Source organism: Alexandromys fortis, unplaced genomic scaffold (genome assembly GCF_014885135.2).
Source record: "Alexandromys fortis isolate MF-2015 unplaced genomic scaffold, M_Fortis_MF-2015_v1.1 scaffold_4, whole genome shotgun sequence".
Lineage (NCBI taxonomy): Eukaryota > Metazoa > Chordata > Mammalia > Rodentia > Cricetidae > Alexandromys > Alexandromys fortis.
This window is the reverse complement of record NW_026067944.1, coordinates 17,369,641-17,385,958: the sequence shown is the minus strand read 5'-3', so window position 1 is coordinate 17,385,958 and position 16,318 is coordinate 17,369,641. Positions and strand designations below refer to the sequence as shown.

The 16,318-nt window shown below is 34.7% G+C and overlaps 1 protein-coding gene and 1 long non-coding RNA gene across 3 annotated transcripts in view; one reads left to right on the top strand and one right to left on the bottom strand.

Annotated features, from left to right (window-relative positions):
- Positions 1 to 16,318, bottom strand: part of Epha3 (EPH receptor A3) — a 291,595-nt gene that overhangs the window by 7,599 nt on the left and 267,678 nt on the right. For both annotated transcript variants that reach the window (XM_050149030.1, XM_050149032.1), the window contains exons 14-15: positions 12,622 to 12,771; positions 10,951 to 11,144 (exon numbers count right to left, since the gene is read on the bottom strand). In XM_050149030.1, coding sequence (XP_050004987.1) covers positions 10,951 to 11,144; positions 12,622 to 12,771 — 344 coding nt within the window. The remainder of the gene's footprint in view (positions 1 to 10,950; positions 11,145 to 12,621; positions 12,772 to 16,318) is intronic.
- Positions 1 to 16,318, top strand: part of LOC126505781 (uncharacterized) — a 347,236-nt gene that overhangs the window by 102,974 nt on the left and 227,944 nt on the right. The gene's annotated exons all lie outside the window — the stretch shown is intronic.

Here is a 16,318-nt window from a genome sequence, read left to right as displayed (position 1 = left end):
AAAGAAGCTTAAAAATAAAGCAGTTACAAGGGCCTTGTTTGTAGATTAAACTTTAAATTCATGAGCACTTGTATTGTTCCTGGCCCAATGCTAAGCACATTGCACCGACATCAGGGTTAACCTTTACAACATTAGTTAGGCACAGATGGTGTTTGCTTGTAATAGATGCAAAAGCCAACACTAACAGCAATTAAGTTACAGTCTCAGTTTCCTAAGGCATAAGAGACAAAACAGGGATTTAGACACAACTCATACTGCAACTGAGACTCTTCAATGCTATGCCACATCATTTGGTGGAAAAGTTGTTTAAATTGGATTTCCTTTGTTTTTTTCCTTACTGCATTTGTGATGGTATGACCTCTGATCCATCCGTACTGTGAAGGATCAGGGAGGAAGCCCGGGTATAACAAATACTATCTATGTGGCCAGGAGGGTTTTCTGATTTCCTCATCCATAAAATGGATGCATGTGATAGAAGTAATAGGTGTTCCCTAGCTGGCAGGTAAATGCATTGGCTATATTTAGAGCAATGTTGCGATATAATTGCAGAGTTTTTCTATTATTGTGACATAGGTTGAATAGTCATTGAGTCTCCATAACAGTTTGAAAACTTCAAGAAGAAAATTTAGAAAAGTAAATTCTGTTTTATACAATGCTTTGATTGGCGTGATGTAGTTAATTACCACATGAAGGACTGTTTGTTTAATCATGTGTAATATTATATATATGATGGAGCAACAGCACTGTAAAGTGGCAGTTATTAGAGGACTCATTAGAGTAGTCAATAACTTTTACAAGCTCATTATGAGGTCACAGGCTACTCTTGTAAATGGATGTGTTATTCTGTCTAATGTCATTATTTTTCTAATTATTAAACAGAATATGTTGCTTACATTAAGCCTGTACCTACCATAGTACCATTTCTGTAATTCTAAACATGCCTTTTCATTTTTTAACCACAACAGAATTATTGTTCAAACCCTTTTATCTTTTGTGAAGTTGGCATTGGATTTAATCTTTATTCATCTCTTAAGACATGTTAGTGTATTTTAAAATACCTAAGACCAAATATGTAGTTTTGTTTAGAGCATGTTCATACAATTCTAGATTGAATCTGCAGCATAAAATATCCATTATCATCAGTTTTAAAATGCTTTTATTTTATCCTCTTAAAAACATGTGCCTAAAATAAATATATAACGTGAAGTATTGAAATTCAACGTTTAGGAATATGGGAACTCAACTTAGGGATATAGAGGCCTCCAAGAAATTGAAGACAATTAGCCTGCTTTTTATTCCCTTCTTTTTGAAGCAAATTTAACTGGGGTTAATTGTAGTCGTATCTTATTAAGTAACTGAACATTCCAATGCTCTGGATCTACACTCTCTCTCTCACATATGAAAGCAATCACCAGTTATCTTGTAGGCCCTGCAGGGCGATGTTCCTTCTGTAAATAAGAAAATGGCTCTGAGCGGAGTTCCTCAAGGTGCCCACTCTGTACCTCAAATGTTCTTTTAATTGGGAAGTTTCATTTACCAATGTTGATCATCTTCATCATCCCTTAACATGCAAAAGTATACATGTAAAGTATAAAGTTGAGGATTTTTAAATTTTTTTTTTTTTTTTCCCCCCCCCCCCCCCCCCCCCCCGTGTCTGAGAACAATGTGTTGTGTTGCTGTCAGAGGCGGGTCTGTTGTCTCTGTCCACCTTAATGTGGATAATGGTGGAAAAACAGTCCTGTCCACAAGCCCCTTTACCTGCTGAGTCATCTTACTGGTTTAGAACTTGAGTTTTTAGGTAAGGAGACCCTCATATTATTGCTCAGTGTTGGAGAAACCTATAATTTAAGATGCAGTTATAAAGATACATTAAGATAATTTGATTAAAAATTTCAAATTTCAAACCAATTTAAGAAAAAAGGGACAATAATACATTTCATTCTGCCTCTATTTTTGTCACATAGCTGAACAACGGATTTTTTTTTTTTTGGATAAATCATATTTCCTATATATAAAGAGCACAGAAAAACATAAATCAAGTATGAGAAAGTTTTATAAGAAAAATGAGTGAGGCTGAGATATGAGACAATGAGAAACAAAAGTACCTTGGATGTGAGAAATATAAAAAGACCCTAGGATGTGAACACACACAGACCAGTTTCCATGTCTCCAGTAGCTGTTGCACAGAACCCATGTCGTCTCTTCGTCCCATGAATAGCAATACTTTTTTATTTATGGGTTTGTGGGTACAAAGAATCAAACCCCAGGCCATTTATTCAGGATATTTATGAAGTGTGCCTAATAGCAAAATGGGAAACATTTTCTTCCCAGAGCAGGACGGTTTGTATTTTTAAACTCAACACTTTGGACAGACTCAACAAGAAGTTGGAGAAAATTAGTATAAACAAATTGAAATAGAACAGGACGTGTGGATTAGGGATTAGAGTGACCCCAGCTGAGTTTTTCTGTTTATGACTTGGATCAAAGTACAACCAAGACAAAAAAAAAAAAAAAAAAAAAAAAAAAAGAAGAAGAAGAAAAGAAGAAAAAAGGAACCTAATTTTAATGCCGGTGACCTCAGAATAACCGGTCCTGCAAAGTATCATTTTTCCACTTCCAGGATCTCTCTAGGGATTTCAAATAAAAATTGGTTCCTTTCCTCCTCTGAGAGGACATCTGGAGAGTTTATCAATGGATAGGAATTTGTCTCTCACTGTGAAGAGCCTGTGATGTCTCTTCATGCGCACCAAGGGAATCCAGCATTCTGAGCAGCTGCAGGCAGCAGGGTTTTTTTAGACCCAGCCCCAGACTTGGGGTCTGAAGGGGAAATTTATAGGCAGGGTGATGTGCACCGTGAGCTCACACTTTTACTAGACAAATTAGATAGGTTTCAATCCATGCAGCTGTAAACGATGTCCTACAGAGTTCCACCTGATCTTTTACAGCTTTTCATAAATCAGTGCCTACTGGCCACAGACCACAGTCATTAAAAAGAAATCATGGAAATTACATGTTTGCTCAGGGGAAGCAAAAAATAACTTTCCTCCCCTGCTTGCTCCCGCCTTGTATTTGGGTTTGTGAATTATTCTTTTATGGGCTTTCATACCCTTGCATTAAAGAGGTACACATATTTTTCTTCCCATCAAGTCCTATTTTAGCTGCCAGGGCTTACATACCAATTAGTACCAGGTAGTGGGGAACAAATGTCAGCTTCCAACTGCCAAGTCCAGGAATACCTCCTGATAATAAGGTTGTCTCAATAAAGCCCCGGATTCGTTAGGATTGAATCAGGAGTTATTCTTGTCTGGCTTTTTCTTTGCAAATGGTTCTAAGTCCATGCACTAAGATTATAAATGATCTATATTTTTTCAACCAAGCAGCTGATGCCATGATATCTAGAGAGATCACTAATACTAGAGATGATACTGTAAAATAGTTAAATTTAACTTTGTTTATTAGAAATAATTTCAGGGAAATGTTAAGTCATTTCTTAAAGCCAAAGTATTGTTACCATTTTCTTTTATCCTTTTCAATACCTTTTGTAACTTACTTTTAATTATCAACTTGATACCTGTACACTATATTTGAGTAGGAATGTTATATTTTTATTTTATTTGAATATGGATCAATGCTAACCTTGATCTCTTTATCTTTAAGTTAAAATCCCAAATACTATTAAATATATGAACTTTCCATCGGTAATGGAAAATAACCTTGAACAGATATATGCATTCAGATTTATATGCAGAATAAATATTTCTTTGTTTCCCAATGAAAAATTACTACACAAATAAAGCGTCAAAGTAAAAGGCCATTGTATTATTTTAAATATCTTTATCTTTAAAAGAAACTTGAGCATTTATAGCTTCTTGTGCACTTTAATAACTCTCTATAGTAAAATTAGTTACTTTCATTTTAAGATTGCTATTATTAAGAAGAAATTGCCTGGGTATCTGGAATATTTGTTTCCCTGTAAAATGTTTTTTTTTTTTATTATATTTGTCAGAGAGCAAAATCACCCTGTCAGTTCAGAATTTGGGATCGAAGTCATTTTGAGGAATATGGCAGAATTGGGTTTTGGTTGTAGGCTTTATCTTGAAGTACAAAGTATTTGTCAAAACATCAGCTATTCTGAAAAATACTGTTTTATGTGCTCAGAGGTAGGAAGTATTATAAAATAGATTTACTTATGACCAATAACAGGGAAATGGTGAGCATTGTTTGTTTTTGGTCTTATTTGTACTGTAAATTCTTTAACATGAGCTTCCCATAAAGAGTAAGGCAATGAGAGGCAAACTTTACAATGAATTCCATTAAATCAATATGACTTGGTCTTTGGGACCTTATTATACATATATTAGTGAGATATTATATTACTATTCATAATAGAAACAAATTTATAGTTATGAAGTTGAAATGAAAATAATTTTATGGTTGGGAGGGGGTCACCGCGGGGAACTGTACTAAAGGCTCACAGCATTCAAAGGGTTGAGAACCACTGAGACTTTGAGTAGAAAAGCAAGATAGATGTTATAATCCACTTCTAATTCCAGTACCTGTCCTTTCAGAACCATTTTATCTTCTATGGCATTTCCATCATGATCATTTCTATAAAGATATCTCTGAATCTTAAAGCCAAGGAGAAGGATTTCTGCTTCCTTTCCAAAGATGAAAATTATAATTGTGTTTTTCTTCTAAATATCTCAATGGTACCATTTTACATTTTCTGTCCTATTCCTCATCTTGGTGTCAACAGGCCTCTTACAATTTCAGATTTATCACTCTAAAACCACAGTGGTTCTCAGCCTTCCTAATGGTGTGACCCTCCCTTTCATTCCTGCTTCGTGTAATTTTGGTACTGTTAGGAATCATAATGTAAATATCGGAGCTATCTAACATCCAACTCCAAAGGCATCACAACCTACAGGTTGAGAACCACTGCTTTAAAGGAACCGAAGTAATTTCCAGAAAGGAATGCAGCAAACTTCCGTTGCTGAAGCCCAAGTTTTTCTGCCCCCTTAGTTTTATGATTCTTACCATTCCACTTAGGGCAATGTATTTTCCACTATTTACCAATTCTTTGTATTACACTTAACATGTCTCTGAGTTATAGTAGGTGCTATTTCCCAAAGCTCTGCAGGAAGCTTTCTTTCTGAGTAAGAGTAACTGAAGTCTCTTATGAGTTTGCTTAGCCATGGATGTTTATCTCTTGTTTCTTTGTAGGATTAACATCTCCTGGGATTGAGTGATTGCACAGCAACCACATAAGCTACCTAAAATCTTCCCAGGTTCAACCACACACAGTTATATTCAACAGAGTCGTTTGTCCATTTCAGTGAGCGAATGTCGTGGCACTTGTAGAACTTAACATGATTACTTGCACGTTTTAGCTGAGCTTTTTAGTGGTTTCACCATGACCTCTGAATCCCAAAGCAATTTGGAAGTTGCAAGGAGCTGAGAATTGCAATCTGGAATTAGGATAGCTCACTGTCAATCTATTAGGACCTCATATCCCCTCCATAAAGTCTCGTGGTAATCCATGGCAAAGCACTTTTTCAGAAATTAAAAATGCTAGGAAAAATGAAAAAAAGATATGTTGGTTATGAATGCCATCATTTTGAGACTTCACCTATTAATTATACACTTATGGCTGTTATTTCATGTCCCTATAAAGGATACTTTAAACTGAGCTTAGCTATCACCTTCCCCTCCATGCTTTTCCCATCATAATTAAATGTAAGTTGGGAGTAGAGGTAGCAGACTAGACTGTACCTATACAATTAACATGAAACTTAGGATAATGTTGTATGAAAGATGCTTTTTAACTGTGACTGTGTAACTTCATACTGCAGGACTATCAGCACACAAACTTCATATGCATCCTTTCCCATTTACATTTAAGAAAGCAGATAACTTGAAAAGGAGTATACTATAAATATAATATTATTATAACTATACAAATATAATATAAGTGTACATAAATATAAATTAATATATTATAAATTTAATATAACATTCCGTCTCATTACTCCTTGTGATGTGTAGTGGTCCGAGGGGCATTCTGACAATCTATTTTATAGTCTTCTCTAGTCATGGACTCTTGAGAAAGTGATGTTCACACAGATACATATAATAGAAAGATTCTGCTGTGAACCAGTGCAAGTAAGGTGTTAATTTTAAAAATTCACACAGAAAATTCAGATTGAAGAATATGCTCACTATCATATTTCATTCTGTAAAGGAATAAGGGCATTGGATATGAATTATATTACCTGAAAACTCTGTCAATAAATACATGGGACACTAGCTGACTCTATGAAGACAAAAAGACACAAAGGAAAATCTGGGATGGTTGAAAGCAGGAGTTTCTGCTTTCTGAGATGCTCAGTGTGCGGAAGGAACTGGGAGTGCTCCACAGGCTGCTGTGTTGCTAAAGTGAAAGGACTCAACTGTAAAGGATAAAATGGACCCCTAAAAAAAGCTGTATAAATCAACTCATGTAACTTCTCAGCTTCAGATGTTCTAATAGATTCCGTATGCACTTGAAAACGAATCTCAAAATCTTTGTGATAGCCTCATAGTCTTAAGTGCTCTGGCTTCTGTTTGCATCTTGAGGCTATGATAAAACAATTCTTTTTCCACTGCTACTCGGCAATATTACCTATCCCCCACTCACTTCCCAGTACCTTTAAATCACTTCTCATCTTAAGGTATCTTTAGTTCACTTATCTTCAATTCACTTATCGCCTCGAATGCTCTGTGTATGGATGTGTATGTGAGAGGGGCTATTGACTCTTTAAATAGCTAAGTCATTATTACCCTGCAGATACTAGATCAAATCCAAGCTCTTCAGAGGGTTTAATCTCCATATAACTACCTATTTATTTCATCCTATAGTCTTACTGCCTATTGCATATTGTACATCTTCTGTAGCACAATTGTGAACATGATCAGGACCATCCGGCTTCCTCATTTTTAAGGACTACTTAGATTTTATCATATAAAGGTAGGCTTATCATAATCTCCCACAGAAATTAGTGAATAAATGAAAAGTGTAATGGGGAAAGCAAGGCTTTTTAAAGCCACCAAGAAGTCTACCAATTCCTTGGTGTTATAAAGATAATATCAAATTGGCTATAAAATGGTTAAAATTATACTTGTTTGTATAAGACGATCTGAGTGCTATGTGGATAGCTGCTTGGTCCAGGGAAAAAGAAAAGAGGAGCTTAGTAAGGCAGTCAATGGACTAGTTTAGAGGAATGGATGTTGCAATGATGGCCTGCTAAAATCTTACCTCAACTCCCTAAATAAACAGTAGAACAAATCTGCCAATTGGAGGACAGAGAAATATGAATATTTCAGAACACATATTAGAAATACCTTGAAACTACTCTTTGGGAAGTTTTAGTTTGAGGAATGTTAGAAAAATAGGACTGTAGTGATCCAAGATATCTGCCCATACAGGTGATACTGAATGCAACATCTTAGATTTACCTGTCGAGAAAAAGCAGTCACCAGAGTTTTATGAAGCAAGTGGATTCTTGAGTTCTGTCTTAAAGATTTAGGGTCAGATACACTTTGTAAATTCTTTTGGTGATGTCTGTCACCACGAAATGTGAGAAATGTCATAAGTATATTTCTATTGCAAAGATCACACAGAAATGAAAATTTTAGATATATAAAGAGGAGAAAGTAAGAAAACAGTAGAATTTGCTCATGATGGTCCAAGGAACACTTCCTTCAAAAATAACTAGAAACAACAAAGTGGATAAGGACAAGTGGCAGTAAATTTCATTTTGCCACCAAGGATCTCCAAAGTACATACTCATCTTTAAAAATTTCAATCATGGCTATTTTAAGAACACTGTTTGAAAATTAAGGAAGGAAACAAGTTCAATCAATTTTTTTTAAAAAAAAACACCATTACTGTCAAACAGTGGGAACTCATTTTTATTTTTAGAGGAAGGAAAAGTATTGAAATCCTTGAGTGGCAATGAAGAAGCCTGACAGTGACTTTGCATGGGCTGACCTCCCAAGACAAATACCTTTATAACTATAAGTAGGATTACCAGTTTTACATTTGATGAACTAAAACCAATGCCATTTTATAGAAAAAAAATATCTATTTTTCCCAGAACTAAATGCTTTGTTTCTAGAAATTATTTGGGTATTTAATGCTGTAGTAGCAAAAAATTGCATAGTAGATAAAACGATTCAGAAAGTCTACACTTTAAGTATTAAAGGTTGGATACTTCTGTGTCTCCTGACATTCTGTAATCTGATATAAGACTATTTTCATCCATAGAACTGAGGTTAAATAGTCCTAGATCCTATAGCATCATTCATCTTTAGCGTGATAAGACCATCCAGTGGAAGGTTTGAATGCCTCCTCACGAGATGAAGAGGGCTGAAGGGTTGTTTTTCCCTGCTACAGTTTACTATTGAGCAAAGATCAAAAGAAATAGCTTCAAGGTGTAAAATGAGGACCATATGCTCTGGCAAGGACAGGCCTATAAGCCAGCCAGTTGTCAAACTGTCAGGTAGATTTTCACAAAGTCTGCGTTATCTCACTTCTTGTCAAGTTTGGGACATAGATGAATCTTGATTGAATAAATTATGGGAAAATTTCTTCTAAAAGTACATTAATAAATTCTAGTGTAGGAACTGCTAAATGTTATATGAAACTAATAAACTATCATTCTCACACAACGACATTAAAACCATGATTTAGATTTCCCTTCTTTTGTTGAAACGTCATATAAATCTTGATCATGTATGCTCACTATACCAATTCAAAGTGGTTTAAAGATTGAACCATAAGTTCTGAACTATAAAACACTTATAAGAAAATACAGATTAAAGCCAGGCAGTGGTGGCACAAACCTTTAATCCCAGCACTAGGGAGGCAGAGGCAGGTGGATCTCTGTGAGTTTGAGGCCAGCCTGGTCTACATGAGCTAGTTCCAGGATAGGCTCCAAAGTTACAGAGAAACCTTGTCTCAAAGAACAAAAACAAAAACAAAAAAAAAAAAGAGAGAAAAAGAAAAGATAAAAATTAAAGAAAGAAAATACAGATTAAAAAAAAACACTATTATATTGGTCTTGGAAATAACCTTTGGATATGGCTACCAAAGCAAAACCAACTAATGAAAATAAGTACGATTACAACAAACTAAAAAAAATTCTGCACAACAGTGAAATCATTCAAAAATACAATAATAGATCTACAGAATAGAGAAATCTCTACATACCATATATCTAATAATAGGTTAATAACCGCAATGTATAAGAAGTCACATGCTAACAACAAAAACACCAAGAATGACTTAATAAAAGATAGGCAAAAGACTTAATACAGACTTGTCACACAAAGGGACCAAAAATATTGTAATTATGTGTAAGCCATTCACCTATTTTGGGGGCATGCAAATAAAAATCGCTACAAAATCACCTCACGTTGGGAAAGGTGGACATGATTAAAAACACATTAGACTTTAAGAGTTATAATTAATGTGAATAAGAGTAATATTGTTGGGAATCTAAATTCATATAACATGGAATTTCCTCAAAAAATTAAAAGTAGAGCCAAAATATAATCCAATTCTTGGTGGATAGCAAGAGAAATAAGTTAATTAACTTAAAATATATTTTCCCTATTGCAGCAAAAGCAATGAGGTAAAATAACACAAACACCAGCAATAAATGACTACGAAAACATGCATGTTCTTACTATGTGTCAATATATTCAGTAAAAACATCCATATTCTCACTATATATCAACATACTTAGTATTTATGACAAAGTGAATGAATCTTGAGGGAATTATTTTAAGTGAAATAATCCACAGATGAATAAATAACTGTGGTATGAAATCGCAAATTGAATCTAAAATTGGTCCCACACAGAGACAGAGAGTATAGAGTTCACCCAGAATGAGAGTTGAAACAAATTAGAAGATTGTAATTACAAGAAACACATTTGTATTTTAAGTTAAAAAGGTTGTGACTCTTAATGCACAACATGATGACTGTAGAAATAATTCATAAGTGTTAGGATATTGGTCTAGAAAGATTTTAAGATGTCTCATTGTAAAGCTAATTGACATAAAAGTTAAATATGTAAAATGATGAAGCACTACTTAGTTTGATTATGCTAATCATTTTACAACACATGTCTATAAAAGCACATTACAGAACTTGAATATATTCAAGAAAAAATTAACACACAATCTATCATCTATCTATCTATCTATCATCTATCTATCATCTATCTATCTATCATCTATGTATGGACCCTCATTTTCTAAAATGCTGTAATCAGTGCTTGTATTTTAAATTTTAGTATTTTCTTCATTCTAGATTTAGGGACATTCTTTTCATTTTATTTCTTAAAATATTACATCTAGTGTTTACATAAAATCTGGTCAAAATTCATAATTATTAGAATTTCACTTATATACATATTTACACACACATACTAATCACACATTCACAAACTGCTGGATCTTTTGGTTTAATTTGTGTTTTTGCTCTTCTTTTTATTCTTTGTTTTGTAAGGGTCTCTTGTAACTCAGTCTGATTTGCTCTCATTATGTGTCTGAGAATGACTGTGGATTCCTTCACCTCTCAAAGGCTGGATTTACTGATATACACCATCAGAATGGGCTCAACTACTGGAATATAGCTTTAAGCAAGTAACTTATCCCCCTTTCCCTTAAATGGTGAATAGTAAAATAAACTATGTGTTCAGCTTTCATATTTCCCAGACTTAAGCTTGAAGATAGGGACTCTTATAGCTAAGAATCATACTAATACTTCCATTATTATTCCAAAATCAAAGGAGAATTCTGCCACTCCAGTTCTGAGAACCACAATTTCTAAGAATCCGGGTGGAGGGGGAGTGGGAATCATGCGTTGTGAAAGGAGAGTAGCATGCACAGCCAATGTGTCACCTTGCTGCTGCACTGGTGATGATCTTCAGGCTGCCTGGATTCCGGATGAGCTTGTCCAGAATGCTGACAATCTGCTCAAACTTGGGTCTGTTGTTCCTGTCTTTCTGCCAGCAGTCCAGCATCAGCTGATACAAGGCAGCTGGGCAGTCCATGGGAGGCGGGAGGCGGTAGCCCTCATCCACTGCTTTAATTACCTACGGGAAGAACAGAGTTTCCAGGGACAGAAGACAAGAGACTCATTGGAGTTTTTCATTCACACCGGTAGGAATATTTTAAAGTTCAATAGGACAGTGTTTTTAAAAATGTCCTATGAAGATAAGAGCTAGTTGTATCCATAACAGATTATCCATGCCTGAAAATATTTTAGACAGGAAGATTAAATGAAAGTAGTGTGTGTAAAGGTCTTTTGAAAACCAAGGTAAAAATAAATGTTCCATAGTACAGGAATTTTGTTGCTATAAAATGATTATTTTTATGGTGTAGATTATTATATATAAGTCTTGTAAAGATTCATGCAAAATAAATCAGGATGCAGATTCCAATCATTCCACTGTTCAGAACTTGTGACCCAGAGAAGTTCTCTTTTGTACACTACTGTGGGCTATGCATTACTCTTTTTAAATACATAACACAGCAATTTTAAAAGTTTATTGTAAATCAGAAACATCTGTAGAAGTTCTTAATGTGCAAAATACTTTTCTCTCAATGAATTTCTGAATCATCCACTTAGGGGGTAAATCCCGAGAATTTTTATTCCTAACAAGTTCCTAGGCCAGGCTAAAGTTGTGGGTCCAGGTACCATGCTTCTAGATGCTCTAATATAACGTCAGTTTGAAGAAGATACATGGAAAACCTAATGTGATTCTACCATAATTGCTGTATTTGAAATACTAAGCACATTTGAGGAAGCAGATTATTATTGATAATCAACATATAGTAAAGGCAATCTCATAAGCAGTGACTTGAAATTGGACAGCACCATCTCAGTTGTCTTTCTTGTATTCATGCACAAAATTTCTGATAAGCATGAAGAAATGTGCTAATTCCATGTGCTATTAGTATCTTTTTTAAACAGTAGCAACATGCAAAAATGCAAACATGATTCTAAAAAAAAAAACCCCACTCATTCTATAGTTCTAACAGAATGCTAAAGATTTTTTTCCCTCTAGCCTGACTCAATTTCTATGATTAAGTTCATGTGCAGGCCTAGAGTATTATTAGAAACAACATGGTAGTGATTATTAATTTTTTCTCTTTGGATACTAAATTTAAGTAAGCAAATACTGGAGCAGTTGTAAAAATTTAGTCAAGAAATGATGGCATGCATACTCTTAATGTTAGGTAGAAAAATATTCAGCAAAAATATTTTTATTATTCCATGTTGTGCTTGCATGCACATATGAACACACACGTACACACATATAATTTTGCTGCATTCTTGTTAGAAATATTCTATTTGTTCCATTTTTAAATCCCTGCTTGAGGGAGCAAAATAAAGCTGTAAAAACAGCTCAATTAAAACCCTTGTAAGATACAAGAATTTTTTTAACTAAATATTCAACTTCGATGTCACCAAGTAGCTACCACCTGGTTTCATTATGTTCCACTTCCTTGCAGAGCTTGAAGTCTTAATCTCAACTCATAACTCATAAACTACAAGCTCATACTTACATCCTGATTGGACATCTCCCAATATGGTCTTTCTCCATACGACATAACTTCCCAGAGAACAATCCCATAACTCCACACATCACTAGCGGATGTGAACTTGCGGTAGGCAATTGCTTCTGGTGATGTCCATCGTATTGGTATCTTCCCTCCCTTGGGACATAAAAATAACATGTACAATGAATAAGTAATATAACATATGATGGACATAATATACTCTAAAATCAGACATAATTTTCAGTGCATTTGTTCTGAAGGAGAACATAGAGTTCTGCTAAAATATCTTAATTCTCTATTTTTTCCATATTTAATCTGTATTTATTTATTTATCTTTTCTTTGACAATTTCCTGCATATTTAAGGTGATGTAGGGTTACAGGAAGCCCTACTCTCACAAATACCCTTCCCAAACCTATTAACCTTCCTTCTCCCTATAACACCTTTTCAAATACCTCTTTTCTTTTGAGACCTACTAAGTTTAGCAAAGATGATATTTGTGACCATGAGTTTTGGAACTGTGCATGTAAGCCTGGAGGGGCAATTTATTTTGCACATAGCTAAATATAGTAACTACTCTTATCCCAGAAGCCATCAGCAGTTAATACTTCATCAGAGAGTGTAGATTCAGGGGGTACTTTCTAAGCTCTGATCGGAAAACATCTTGAGAACAACATTTATGCCTAAACATATCAAAAGAATAGTGAAATTTTGAATGAAATAATAAGTTGCTTGTATTTACAACTCAAGTCATCCTCTTACAGTTGAAAGATATTACAAATAAACATTTATTCATTTACTAAGAAATATTGATTCAGAAAAAGTATATTGGAGACTTTTTAGTTACAGTTTTCATCATTGTCAGAAGGTTTGTATTATACATCCACGAAAGATAATGTTGTGTGATGCTTAACAGAGTGATCCCCCTCCTTCCTGTCACTCTATCAACTTCTAGTTAACACTCCTTTAATGCTACACAAATTCTTTAGTTGAGGAAGTCATGAAAAGCTCACTATTAACTACAAAGATATCCTGAAATTTAGCAGTTTTTGCTGTCATTGCTAACTAAACCAGACTAAAAGGTTTTTAATTTTCCCCATTTCCATGCGGGGCGGTATCAAGTCATTCTGCCGTTAAATGAATAGAGAACTTGACACTAAACATATTTAATTAAAAACACAAACTGCAGAAGGGGATTCAAACAAATAAAATGACTGTGGAACTAAAAGGAAAACTGAGTGTGTCATTCTAAATTGGTCAGTTTCAACCTTGTAGATTCAAATTCCTTTAGTTCATCACCAGTACAAAAAAAAATGTAGAACTAGTGTAATGAACTAGTAAAATGTCCATTGACATAAATAAAATATAGTGTTCCCAAACTATAATTGGAAGTCACAAGCCCATGAAAGCTAAATATGCAATAAAACAAAGGTTATGAGCACAGCACATGTGGGTCTGTACCGACCACACAGACTTGTTGCTTATATTCAGATTCATTGTTCTGGCAAGAGATCAGGAATTCAAGGAAAGCTTGCTTATCTTAGTTGAATCCCCTTTGTGTTAAGTTCATGCTGCCTTAAATTTACACTGTCGTCTTTTTCTTAAGATGCCTTCGCCCCATTTCATTCTGTGATTATACCCTCCTTCCAGCATTTTAAAGTATATAGCATGTTACCATTGTCTACACTCACCCAGGCAGAACTTCTTTGTTTTGTCTATCTGCAGCCAAGCACCTATTGGTCAAACATTTGCCTTCATTCCTCTACCTTATACTCTCCATCCCTTTTTGATAAACATATCTGTATTAATTTCCATGGGATCAGCTTTATTAGAATACACATGAACCACTTAAGATACCATTCCCCAGGCTCACCAAAATCAATACAAATGATACCATTCGATTATTTTCAGAGAAGAATATTCCATTATGTACCCAAGCTGCTTTTGTTTCTTCCTGCATTCCCTGATGCACCTGTACATGGTGGCACTAGAGATCATGGCTGTTTTCTCACTCTTATTCCTTACACGTGTGCGGTAACCTTAGACCCAGGTTCTCTGAAAGGTTGCTCTTGCCATTTCAGATTATATTATTCCAGCGACCATGACTCTGCATCCTGAGATTCCTTTATTCCTTTTGTGTGGGGATGATATTAGTGATCCCGAATTATGAAACCCAAACATAGCTGTAAACAGGAGTAAATATCTGCTGGGGACGATCATCATCCCTGTGTGGGAGCTGCTGCTTCCGGTGATGCACGATAATCCTTGAGGAGCTAAAGAAGAGTCAGCTGAACCCCAGGACTAAGGCTTTATATGAACTGGTTACACTTGTTCAGTCTGTAGATACTTTTGTTCTTGTCCTTGGATTTAACTTCATTATGAAAATCAAGAACCCAATTTACATGAGCTAATTTAATATCTAGATTTTGATAAAATTGCAATACCCTTTCTGGAATTTAGCTTAATTTTAATCATTCTCTCATTTTTTTATTTCTCTCCTTACCTTCTCTTATTCTCATATTTTAGGGGAGATTTTTTTCTCTATTTTCAGTCAATCTTAAATGAATCTAATAGTTTAATCATCATTTTCCTCCTAGGTATAACTTAGTAGTGCTTTGCATTTCAGTAGAAGCACTGACTTTTGAGAGCCGAGTTTCCTTGTCTGTGATGCCTGAATTCCAAAGGCAAAGAAAAATCGAGAAATGTGGCTAAAGCAAAGTGTGGCTCAGAAGGTTTAACATGGTCATAATTTACAATGGTGTCTATCTTTACACTGAGTAACTGCAGGGTTGAAATGAATGTACAAAAGAGAGTTATATTTCTTACAAAAAATTAATTCCCAAACTAATACAATATTCTGCTTATGATATTGAAAACAAAACTTCTTCCTTCCTTATCATCCATCTCAGCAGTTCATCCCCAATTTTTTAAGGTTTCTATTTTGTTTTGCAATTTATTGAAAGTTTATTAGTAAATACATTAAATATGTGTAGCTAGTTTTTTTAATAACTGTCAAACACAGGTTTCAATGAAGTATACAAAAAGTTGGATTTGATGAGCCAGTGTGCTGTCCTTATTTGGTCCATGTGATTCGAGATAGCAGAATAGTTTTATTGCAACTTTATTGATGTACTTTTAACTTGGAATGCATTTCATAATTTACATCTTCTTGGTAAATTACCACCCATTTCTGAGAATATTTTAAAAGTACAATTAGTTATACAAATAATTTATGATGGTGCATTTTCCCATATTTTAATAGGTTTTTAAGTAAAGCATTTATTTGACTGTCTTCTCTATCCACACTTAAACTCCTTAGATATTTATGCTTCCGAGGAAAATTCACAGTTGATTGGAGCAATCCCAGAATCACAGCATATGGGCTATATCTAAAACCTCAACTTCAGAGGAACATCCAGCTCAAACTCAACAGAACTTGAAGCTAATGCTTGCTTCCTATTTTTGAAGCATCAAACCTAGTCATTTCTAAGCAGCATCTGTCAACGTGAAGCTTGACGAATTGGAGGTGCCAGGAGTACTTGGTTATTTGTCCCACTTGAATACTTAATTTTAGTGGAAGTAATAGTGTTTTCTGGGGCCTATTTTGATCCTCCTGTTTAATTTTGCCAAGTTGCTTGACGTTTCTGAAGTTATTTTGCTATGTATAAGCCAAGGGTCCTGGGAGAAATAAAATTTAACTATAT